This window comes from Emydura macquarii, unplaced genomic scaffold, assembly GCF_026122565.2.
Source record: "Emydura macquarii macquarii isolate MOO-44397 ecotype Brisbane River unplaced genomic scaffold, CSIRO-AGI_Emac_v2 contig_383, whole genome shotgun sequence".
NCBI classification, from domain to species: Eukaryota; Metazoa; Chordata; order Testudines; family Chelidae; genus Emydura; species Emydura macquarii.
The window spans coordinates 8,759,495-8,772,304 of NW_027130520.1; the positions used below are offsets into that span (position 1 = coordinate 8,759,495).

Below are 12,810 nucleotides of genomic sequence, written 5' to 3' on the forward strand. Positions count from 1 at the left end.
ACTTTGTTCTGGCCAATGAGTTCATATAGTGGTTTTAGTAGTGTTGCTAACTGTGGAATAAACTTTCTATAATAGTTCAATAGCCCTAAAAAAGAGCGAAGTTGGCTTACATTTTGAGGAGGTGGAGTTTCCACAATAGCCTTGACTTTTGCAGGAGTCTTACAAAGGCCAGTAGCATCTATGATATGTCCCAAATATTCAACAGAGGGCTGGAAGAATTCACATTTTTCTTTGCGGACTCATAGGCCATACTCTTCCAGTCTTTGTAGGGCAGCCTCCAAGTTCTTAAGGTGATCCTCCTCATTCTTGCCAGTGACCAGGATGTCATCAAGATAGCACTGGAGTCCTGGCTAGCCACTCAAGATCTGGTTCCTAGCCCTCTGGAACAAAGCTGGAGCAGATTTATTCCAAAGGGCAAGTGACAGTATCGGTACAGCTCTTTATGCATCATGATAGTGAACAGGTCTTTGGACTTCTCATTGATGTGCATCTGTAAATATGCCTGACTCAGATCAATCTTGCTGAACTTTTGTCCACCAGCCAAGTCAGCGAAGATATCATCCATGTGGGGAAGAAGGTATTGCTCTGCACACAACACCGGGTTAACAGTGACCTTAAAATCCCCACAAATCTGAATGGAACCATCTTTCTTCAATACTGGAATGATCGGGGTTGCCCAAAGGCTGTGGGTAACTAGTACTAGGACTCCATTTTTGGCCAGGCACTCCAGGTCCGCTTCAACTTTTGGCCTGATGGCACATGGCACAGTTCTGGCTTTCAGACATTTTGGTTGACTGTCAGGCTTAGTGTTCAATTTTACAGTGATTCCCTTCATACTTCCCAGGTCCTCTCCAAAAACAGCACCATGTTTCTTTAATACAGCTGTCAGATCTGTTTCTTCTTTAGCCATCCTGTGCACTTCTGCTCAGTTCAGCTGGAGCTTCCTAAACCATGACCTTTCCATTAAGGCTGGCAAGTTAGCAGTCTGTCCATTGAGCTCCACCTTAACATCAATAGTGCCCAACATGGGTACAGCTTCTCCAGCGTACGTCTTCATAACCATTTTTGTCAGTTTAAGCAGGAGGTGCTTTAGCTTCTCCTTATACACAGTGTCTGAGACCAGCAAAACTGCTGTGCCAGTGTCCAGTTCCATGCGTACAGGTTTACCTTCCAACGGTGGGGTCACCCAGTATTCATGTGAGCCAACTGCCATTGACAAGATATGGAATGTTACTTCTTCTTCTGACTGGGTGTCACTTTGATCATCTAGAGTCTGCTCTACCGCATGCAGATTTTCCTTTTTGGTCCTCCAGACAGCAGGCTTCTGTTTCTGCGGTTTGCCTGGTCATTTTGACTCTTCTTTCTTTTGTTTGCAGGCACGCTCAATGTGTACCTTTTTGCCACATTGTCAACACACTAGGTCTTTACACCAGCATTCTGATGCATGGTGACTCGGCTTTCCACAGCGGTAACATTCCCGGCTCCCCACTGTCTTGTGAGTAGGTTCTTCTGACACCTTATGCATTCTGGTCGATGCACTGAGTTGTTGGGCTTCCTTTGCGGCCAACTCCATAGAGATTGCAATTTCAATGGCCTTGTGCCAGCTGAGCTGGGCCTCTGTCAATAGGCGCTTCTGTATTGCTTCATTGTGGAGACCACACACACTAACCTATCACGGAGGGTGTCATTTAACACATCATTAAATTCACAGTGCTCAGCAAGCTTCTTCAGAGCTGCTACAAATTGCACAATTGTTTCATCTTCTTCTTGATTCCTTTTGTGGAACCTAAATCTCTCTGCAATTACCAGTGGTTTTGGAGAAAAATGTGTCTCCAGGATTTTCACAATGTCACTGTAAGATTTTGTCTCTGGCTTATCAGGGTGCACTAAGCTGCGCAATAAAATATAGGTTTTAGCTCCTAAAACACTTAAGAAAATGGACACCTTCTTTGCATCTGTAATTTCATTTGCAATCACAAAAAGCTGAAAATGCTCAGTATGTGAGTTCCATTTCTCTAGAGTCTCATCAAAAGGTCTCAGGGGCCCCATAAATGTAGCCATTGCTGCCCCTCTTTTTTTTCCTCCTTTTTTTCTCTTGCCTTTTAGTGTCTTTTATTCATGTGTGTTGGGGTCATTCACACACAATTACTGGTGATTTCCATTCACTAGCACTGCTTTTGTTTCTTCCCCATTCCCAGTCGTCTGCTTCACTTCGGTCAGAACAAAGCAGAGCCTGTTTTAGTTTCATTTTGAACCATCAGTGTAAACAGTCCAGCTCCGAAAACAGCAAAAAGGTTTTTTCTTACATTAACTTTTATTTTTTTGCTGGCCCAGCACAGGTTGATCCCATCGTCTGGTGCCACTTTTGTTATGTTGAATCCTTTTAATTACTTGTATACAGAGAGAGAGAAACCAGCACAGGAACACAAAGATGCAACACAAGGAGCATCTTTATCAAACTAACACTAAAACCAGCCAGCTGTGCTATCCCCTAATAGTCTAACTCTGTTGCTATGACAACTTAGGCAATTAGGCAAGACACAAAATACACGACGGAAAGATATCACCAATTGACAACCAGAAAAATGCTCAGAAATGCAGGGATACTCTGTGCATGTTGTGTGCCAATTACTCTGTTGAAAGAAATCAGTTTTGCTGAAAGAAAGTGAAATTGACAATAGCCAGCCAGGGGCTTGGGAAAGTCAAAATTGTTCAGCAAAGCTGTAATTTCCCCACTGAAAATTTCATTTTTGTAAAAAGAATTTTTCATCAGAAAAACATTTAGATTATTTTTTTTTTACCAACTCTAATAGTTGCCACTTTTTAAAGTGTGTCCTCAAAGTCCATCAGATTGATCAGTTAAGAAATAAGAAGGTGGAAGCTGTATCTACAACCATGGAGTAGAAAGATGACAAATGATTGAGATACAGCTATGCGATACTTCATTCTAAGACTGGGTCACTTTTATTTCCTGTGTCTGTTGATGGACCTGTTTGATCTCTTTCCATAATTCCAAATTCATCCAGGTTTATGCCATCTTCTGCTGTGATACACATCAGTGCAGGTCATGTAGAGGCAGCAAACATATCAGAAAAGGAAGTTGCTGAAGTACAAAGCAGCCACAATTGCCCTTCGCTTAGAGTGACAAGGTCGGTGAGTTAATATCTTTTACTGGACCAACTTCTGCTGGTGAGAGAAACAAGTTTTTGCTCTACACAAGAGCTCTTCTCAGGTCTGGGAAAGGTACTCAAAGTATCACAGCTAAATACAAGATCAAACATGTAGTTTAGCTGGAGTTTAGCATAAGTAGTTAGCACATAGCATAAGGTTTACATTTGAGGTTAAGTGGCCACTGTGACACTTTTTGCCATACCTGAGGAAGAGCTCTGTGTAGCACAAAAGCTTGTCTCTCTCTCACCAACAGAATTTGGTCCAGTAAAAGATATTACTTCACCCATGTTGTCTATCTAATATTCTGAGACTTACATGTCTACAACAACACTGCATACTTCTTTTACAGTGATCACAAAGGGCCACCATAGCTTAAAAAGTTGATGATGTATGGCTGCGAGTGGAGCATGGCAACATGGCTGGAGCGTGTGCTGAAAGTGTTCTGTGGAGCAAAAACTTTCAGTAAACTCAGTGGCTGTAGCTCTTCTATAGCTCCCAATAAATTTAAAGCTGTTCCTGACCTCAAACTGTCCAACAACACAAGTGTTGATATGTCCTCTCTTGGACTGAATACTTCTTGAGGCTCCTTCCTCCTTTTCTCTTTTAGTTCTTTCTTCTCTCCACTGCTTCTGCCCTTTCTCTTTCTGTCCTCTTAATCACATTAACTGCCCTCATGCCTGCCATTTAACCCATCCCTCATGTCTTCCATCATAACTATATTTAAAAAGAAAAATAATGAAAAGACTTGAAATCATTAAATTATGCATATTGTTAGTCTATGTATCTGTGATTTTATTACTGTTGCCTTCATCCTGCTAGTCATTGTTATGTTCCCTAGTTGTCTTAATGTGGATTGTAAGCTCTTAGGGAAGGGACTATCTTCCTATGTGTGTATACAGCACCAATTACAAAAAGACTCCTATTCTAATTGTGGCTTTTTGGGCACTACCACAATACAGATACTTAGTAGTAATAATAATAATAATAATATTTTTAAAGGCAAATTCACAGATTCCAAGGCCAGAAGGGACCACTGTGATCATCTAGTCTGACCTCCTGTATCACACAGGCCACAGAACTTCTTCCCAATGATTTCTAGAGCATAATAGGGCCAGAGCAAGATTTTAATTTTCAGAGGCTTCTGGAAACATGTAACAGAAGCAACAATTTTTAGGTAACTTACTGTTTTTAAGAGACATCTCAAAGCATCCATAGCCATAGTGAGTTAGATTCTTTGAACTGACTGGCTGACCCAAAGTGGACTGAGACTGGCCACATCCCCCTAACTGGGATTTCATTGATTTGGGAGATTCCCCACTAGGTATAGAGATAGCTCTTATATCATCCTTCCACTGGGCTTCAGTGTCAGGTCTTAGCCGGGGGTGAGAAGAGGAGTGGCTGGAGTGTATTCTGGCTGTCCTCAGTTGGTGGAAAGTTCTCTGGGGACAATTGCCTGCTGCTTCAGGTTAAAGCAATTCCAGGGTGACAGTAACCTGTGCCTTAGCCAAAGACTCTCCAAAAAATCAAAATGCTGTAACTGGCTCCCTGACAGCCTCCCCATCGGCTTTGCCAAGTGTAAACTTTGTGAAAGAGAGAATCTGGCCAACTGAGTATAAATTGTCTGCCTCTTATTATGAGACTCCTTCTGTTAAACAATCAATTTTCTGTGGTATTGGCAATGATCAGGTGATTTGGATTCAGTTAACATAATTTTGATATCATTTACACTTATATAAACTTCATTTAAAAGGAGTAAAATGTCTTGACTGACATTGGTGTGAGAGGACAATCAGGCCTTGTAATTTTTATTTGATTTTTAAAATGTTGGTATTGATGTGATATTCATCTGTAATGATGGGATGAATAAAACACATTTTTCCCCTTATAAACTATGCTGTATTAAGTTTCTAAAATTTTTATTTAAACACTTTTGCAGCCTCAATGGCTGGAGGTAATTTGGCGGGGAGCTTTCACTCACTTAGAAGTGCCTTTGAGTGTTCTGATGTCAACTGGATTTGATCTGTTAAAGTTATGAGCTTTGTAAATTGCACTTTGCAAATATGCAGAGCATTTTTAACAACGATCCACTAACATGAGGCTCTACTCTTCATGTATGTGCAGATAACTGAGTAGTTACTATAGATGAATAAGGTTGGGCTACACCATAAAATGTATACACTGCATAGTGAAGTGCACATTGAAAGAGACAGTGCCCAACAGGAGCATAGCCTTGTGCTTTAAAAATTATGTTTTATTCCAAATGTATTCTGGTTTTTTTTGGGGGGGTTTAGTTTTTTTCCCTCTCCTTCCTCTGAAGCAGCAGGGATGTCCATGACTGGCACATTGGATGGGGAGGGCCAGGGGTTTGAGGTGGTACCAAGCACCCTTTCTTTCAGGTGCTTGTCTGGTTTTAGCTCATGTGTTCAGACTCTAATTGATCGCCATATGTGGGGTCAGGTAGAAATTTCCCCCCAGGTCAGACTAGGAATGATCTTGGGAGTTTTTCACTTTCCTTTGCAATGTGTAGGTCACTTGCCAGGATTAGCTTGGTATCTCTCATTTAATCATTTACCTGTGTGTAAGTGCAGGCTGGTGTTGGTAACCTATGATATACAGGAGGACAGACTATGTGATCTGGTGGTCACGTCTGGCCTTAACTCTATGGCTCTAATGCAGGGAAAATTACTTGCCTGTAATTCTGCTTCACACAGGATTCTCACTAACCCACCACTCTCTTGAGTTTGGAGGGATGTTTGTGAGATGGTGTGTTATTTGGATTCTATTTGTTTACATCCCTTGCTATTTTGCTATGCATTATATCCAGCTTCCTTTATTTAAAATAAATGTTGGCTGTTGTTGTGACCTCTTGATTCTAACATGGTTCAGGATCTGGTGGAATGATCTGGCCATCAAAGTACATGCAGTTGTTAGTGTGCACTGACCTTTTCTAGACTGACCACTATCATTAAAAGGACCAAGATTTTTGATCTCGGTAAGTTTCATGCTGGAAGCTACAAAAACAAATGGAGACTGCCTGGCAGGTCACCTCTGCCACTAAATTGAACTTCAGGGGATGATAAAAAAACAAAAACAAACAATAATAATAAAAAAAAACCCTGATGATCTGAAGGGCATATGTTTTAAAAATTAAGGGCATCATGCCAGGGTACATCAATGGAAGTTGTGTGTGCAAATCATAAGTAGTGTGAGGCCCTCATTCTCTTGGAGAAAAAGTATGTGCAAAGTTGTGAAACAGCACAATTTTCAGTCAGTTTCTGGAAATATTATTATTATAAGAGTAACACATTCTCTTGAATTTCAGAAGTAGAGTTCATATGGTGTAGGAGAGAAGAGTTATTTGTAGTGGTGAATATGGAAAGATAAATGTACAAAACCAGAAATTAAGAGTTATTTAATTTACTAGGAATTAACAGTTCTACCTCAAAAAAGTGTTTACAGTCTGAACAGATAGGACAGATAATAGTAGATGTAAAACAAGCAGGTTATAAATGTACATAAACATGACCTCAAATATCTTATTTTTTTAACCTCTTGCCTTTTGAGAAATTTTACTTAATTTTAAACCTTGTCTATTTATTATTTTTTATTTCCTAGCCCATATCTTTATTTTATTTTCAGTTTTAAAACTGTTGCTATCTTCTGTTTTTTAAATATTACTAATATCTATTTTACATTTTTGTATATTACCTTTTACCCTTTCTTTTTTCTGTTTTTGTACATTTTTTCTTTAACCCTTTCTTATGTTCTATATTGTTAAAATTAACCATTGCCTATTATTCCCTTTTAGGTAATTATTTAGTCTTGTCAAGTTTCTATTATGTTAAAATTAAACCCACCTCCCTCACTCCTTTCTATTTCCAACCAGTCTGGGGCTTTGATCTATTCCCACCCTATTCTTCTTCTTCTTTGTCACTTGTCTACTCAGAATATCTCACTTGTGGCTGAGAGACAGTCACAGAGAAAGCAGCCAAATAGGTAGGCACTTCAAGATTCACGTGTCTAAAGGTATTCACAACCTCTTCTATCCACCCTGAATCTCTTTGCTTGAAGCTCCTGACATTGCTCAGGCTCCTATAAGGTCAGGAGTATCTCTTTGAGAGTTGGTATAGGAGTCAGGGGCATAGGACATCCACATGGCTTTTCTTTTCCCAATATAAATTGCTCCACTTTTGCTCCTGTAGGCCAGAGAGCCTTTTTATGAGTTCAGGTAAAGGAACAAAGATGGCTTGGTGCAATACAGTTAAAAAAGTTACTTGTATGTATGGTGGTCACACTTCAGAAGTTCTATGATTTAAAATACTTTATAATTTTCAGTTATATTCCCTACCTATATAATGGGAAAACCACTAGAAATGGTAACATCTTTCAAAATACTTCAAATTTAATTCACTGCACATTGACATTTTCAACAGCTAGTTTGTAAGAGCACAAAACTGTTTGTATAACGGTACCTGAATGAAAGCACTAAAGCAAATGGAAAGTGGTCACCTATTTAATTGTGCAATTCCATTTTCAACACAATTAAGTGCTTAATTGTTTACCTAGGTTTAGTCAGTCTATTGGCAAGTGTAAGCAACTGAATTATCAAAATCTTTTCATTTATAAAGCTTTATTCTCCATCAACACCCAACTGATTGACTGAAGGATAGTTTTGATTGAAATTATTTTGAATATTTTTTGTTTTCTAAAATGTGCTTTCTGTTACATTTTTAGGCAGCTGAAAAGACTGTCTTCCCTCCAAGAAAAAAAATGGCAATATTAATACAACCATGTTTTCATAAGTATGCAAAGGAAAAAAAAGCATAAAATAATCCAGAATAATGTATTTCTACATAACATATAAGAAACAGTTGGGGGCAAATGTGTTTTAATTTACACCTATGATTCAAATTCTGATATTTTCTATGAGCTATTGAGTGATTGGCATGCAGTTATGTCACTGTCAGTCTCTTGTTTCCAATTGCATTAGCCTAGAATCCTTCAAAGGCATCTGCCCACACAGAATCCCATTGAGTTCAAACCAGTGGTCTTCTGTGCAAGTGTGCAAGGGTTCCATTCATGCTGATAATATGCAGATTAGGACCTAAGACACCCATTCTTCATTCACATTAGCTCCACTGACTAATTATTTTAATAAGGCAGGTGGGATTTGACTGCTAAATTGTTTTTATTAAAATAATTTTCTTTGTGCATGTATTTGTACTTTGACATATGTAAAATGCTTTCTTTTAAAATTTAACCCATAAACAACTTCAAGAAAACTAATAAAATACCATCCTTTTCATCATATACTCTTCATAATTAGAAGAAATAAAAAGCTGTATCTGAGTCAATTTCTTTGAAAATTTTTTTTTTTTTTACTAACAAATACTACTGCTTGCTTTCAGCATGGAAGTAACTGTTTTTCCTTCTTTGTCTTTTTCTGTCCTTTCTCTCTCGCTTTCATGGATATGAACTCCAGGAGGATAAAGTGGTTAGAGCCTTTTTATGTCTAACATTATTTATTTTTATGAGTATTTTTAATGTTAAAGGCTAGATTTTGCCCTCACTTAAACATATACAGTTCTCACTGAAATCAAAAGGAGTTGCTGTTGTTTAAGTGAGAGCAGGAATGGCCCTCATGTTTTTTTAAGATGAATAATTATTAAACATATAAGACTTTAAAGTGTTGTAAATATTATGCATGAAAATTATTTTGTGTTAGTAAACTTGTGAGCATGCACTTGATTTTTCTTCTTTAATTTTGCAATATGATATGTGTGCAGTTTTTAAAAAAAAGAAAATGGATGATTGGTGCAATACTAATGTTTTTCTTCCAAACGTATTTTACAACAATTTTACAACTTAAGTGGCATAAATTTGGTAATATCAGCTTTGTTCAAAATGAAAACTCTGATTGTATTATGAACATCTGCATGGTTAAAATTTAGTTTTTTAATACATTTTATTCTTCTGATTTTGATGGAATGACAGCTCAATACTTTGGATCTTTTCACAGTAATTCAAAACATTAATCAGTTAGTATCATCAAGAAAACATGTCTGTCCTAAACTTTTAAGAATGAACAATTTACTAAATACTATTTAATCCCTATAATATTGTGGAGTTAAGAATTAGTATTTAAATTAGTATTTAAATTAAACATTTAAACTAAATTGTGAGCATGTGTCATCCACAAGTCCTAGTGCACATATTGTATTGAGTGCAATGTTGAAAGAATGTTAAAATGCCACCAATATTGCATGCCACCAATGCTTTACTAGTTTGTTTTATAAATACTAAATTTAAAGTATCCTCTTAAAATACTGATTTTATTCTAGCTATGTTTAGGAGATGAGGTGTAAGAGAGAATATGAATATGCCTGGACAGCTTTAAACATTTATTGAAAGGAATGTAATTTAATTTAAAAAACAAATACAAACAACAAAACAACCTAGGTAGACTAAATCTACTTTTCCATGAAAGTGACTGTAACATATTCTAAAACCAACTGCAGATATACAAACTCTTGTCCTCTAGTACTTAGCAATGAAGTCTCTGTCACTTGCAGACTAAAAAGTTCTTTACATTTTACATGTATCCAAATGGGAGCACACAGAGCAAAGAGTCTTATTTAAATAAATGGGAGTTTGCTACCACTGTTCATTGGGAGCTGATTCATGTCTCACAGGTTATGTCTACACTGCAATTAAAAATCTGTGGGTGTCCTGTGTCAGATGACTCAGGATCATGGAGCTCGGGCTACAGGGCTGTTTAATTGGACCTCACAGGGTCCCAGATTTTGGGCTCCAGCCTGAATCCAGACATCAATACTGCAATATTACAGCTCCACAGCCCAAACCCCATGAGCACAAGTCAGCTGACCTGGGCCAGCTGCAGGTGTTTAATTGCTGTGACATACTATTTTAGTGTGATTTAGATACATTTCTTTTAACATAGTCCATGTGGCACATGATCACTTGTTATTACTTATGCAGCACCCAAGGTGTGCTAATTATGTAACAGATCAATAAAAGAAACTGTCCTCCACCCTGAAGAGCTTAGAATGTAAGGGTGGTCTTGAAACTACTTACACACGAGTTGTATCATTGTAGTCAACAGAATCACTTGTTTCTATAAAGGTACTTCTTGTGTATATGTTTACAGTATCAAGCTCTAAATTTAGTCAGATAGTAAACTCTAAATTAGTAATAAACAACGCAGTTTAGGAGATTAGGAGATTACAATGACAAGAATACATGAATACCTGGGTTTATGATGTATATATCATGATGGTTACATTTTTGTGGGTGTGAATTTTGGAAGCTATTAGTATTTGGATTAGCTTTTAATGGTTAGTGATTGCATCTGAAACTGCTTTAAGTAGTACCCAGTTCTACTGATTTAGAATTGTATATTTAGAAATAATGAAGATAGAGAGCTGAAGGCATATTTTGGGCCAGATTCTTGCTGCCCACGTGCACTGTGAGTGTGAGAGAAGGGTACAGGAAGCTCTCCTTCTATGTGCATCTGTGAAGGGAACAATGGGAATCCTGGTTTTGCACCCTGTAGTGTCAAGAGTTCAGTTATATTCCTCAGCACCTTGCACTCAGACATCCACAAAATGGATACCATGTACAATGTTTGGCTTTTAAGTGATATATAAAATATGGATTATTCTAGTGTTTTACCAACATGGAAAAGTTATATTGTTTGTTGTCCCTCATTTTCCAGTACTAACAAATGTGCCATAAAATAATGTTGCATCCAATATTGTAAGGTCCATGTTCTATTTTTGGTAACTGTAATATAGTATCTTTAACCCAGAACATTTTCAAATACAGCTATAGATACTAGGGTGGCTAATAGCTGAACACTGACCGTATGGCCGAGCCATGTGGAAACTCCTCCCATAGTTGAATCTGCCGCACTCAGATTCGCAGAGATGGGAAGCAAAGAAACAGTCCAGTATGTCTGTGCCATGGGGACTCTGTGAGGAGAGGATTTCAAGAAAAGAGCTGGGGCATTACTCAGTGTACAATGTGTGTAGATGTTATCTGCCAGTCAATGTATGCTGTTGAAGGGGGCATATGCAGCAGTTTAGATGGAAGCTGGAGTTGGCTGAATATAGTGCCCATGTCCTTGAACATGTATGGTTCGGATTTAGTTAGATGCACCTAGTAAGGCACTTGTATGTATTAAAGATGATTCCTGCTATTCATGTGGAGGGAAGAGACTCTCTATGCACTCCTGCTTCCTTTTTTTACACCAGCTTCTCCTGCTTTAAGCCATTGTTTCCACATATTGTACTTCATGTGCACATTTCTGCTGATAATGATGATGGTGATGGATTAGTGAGAAAAGTTAAAAAGCAAAAACAAATCCCATTCATGCTTCAGTCTTGTATCATCGGAGATAGCAGAATATGTTTGCCAAATGCAGGACCAAATCTGTAGGGAAAGAAATGATCTATTCATCTTTGAATAATGGTCTCTATATGGATTCCAATACGGGTGCACATGCACACTATGTGCTGGAGCTGGAAGGTTTTAGTAGTAGTGTCTGTTGACCTGCATGTGAGCCGTGTGTCCCCTTGTGCTCCCTGCCAAGGTTATTACTGGCATTGCGGGTTTCACCTCCCTAGTTCCTTCTTATTGCCACATGGCCTGAGTCAGAACCTCTGTTCCTTTGCACTTTTAGCTTAGCTAAGAGAGTGATTTTGTCCGTTCTTCCTCTCTTGTATATAGTTATAGAAAGTCTTTTCTTGTTTTGTAGCCTGTTTTTAGTGTTGTAGTTAGTTAGGTTCTTCTTCGAGTATTGTCCCGAAGAAGTGGGTGCTCCATTGTAGGTGCAGTAGCATCCCTGTGCCTGGGATTGGAGATCTTTGGTAGCAGTGCCTGTTGGGCCACACATGTGCTCCTCCCCATCTGTGAGCAGTAGCTATATAGTGCTGTGCGGTCCGACTGCCGTCAGTTCCTTCTCAACTGCCCGTGGTCTGGGACGGAATCCCTAGCAGAGCTCTCCATATGCCTGCAGTGCTTTCAGTAATATTAGTGCTTCTGTTGCAAGTTCTTAGTTAGTACCTGTTTCCTTTATTTTTTTCTTCCCTTTACCCCTTCTTTCTCAAATTTTTTTTCCTTTGCTCTTTCCTCCCTGTTACTCTTTTAGATTAGCATAGGTTTCCTTTTTTATGCCCTTCTCTACCTGGAAGTTCTCTCTACTCGGGTTTATGCCCTGGTCTCCTGGGTTTAAGAGGTGCCTCTCCTGTCGTGAGGCCATCCCCATGAGTTACAGCTACTCACGGTGCATCCGCTGTTTGGGTAAGGGGCACATATCACAGAAGCGCACTCACTGCCTCAAACTAAATGCACAGTCCAGAAAAGACCATGAATTGAAACTAAAACTTGTATTAATGGAGAGCTCATTGCCACCAGCCTCAGACCCTGGCCCTGATACCTCTCCTTCGCAGCAATCACCATTGGCACTGTCATCTGCTGATCCCCACTTGCCATTCACTACAAAAAGCAAATGTACATTCTCTCACCAAGATGAGAAGAAACGGGCCCTGAGCTCCCTCCCAAGGAGCCACCTAAAGGCATTCCCTGCAAGGTGGTATCCTCAACATATTATGGGATGAG

General features: G+C 38.8%; 1 protein-coding gene across 1 annotated transcript in view; it reads left to right on the forward strand.

The window, feature by feature from the left end:
• Positions 1-12,810, forward strand: part of RIMS2 (regulating synaptic membrane exocytosis 2) — a 738,692-nt gene that overhangs the window by 200,714 nt on the left and 525,168 nt on the right. The window contains exon 5 of the mRNA XM_067537355.1: positions 8,654-8,665. Within this exon, the coding sequence (XP_067393456.1) occupies positions 8,654-8,665 (12 nt within the window). The remainder of the gene's footprint in view (positions 1-8,653; positions 8,666-12,810) is intronic.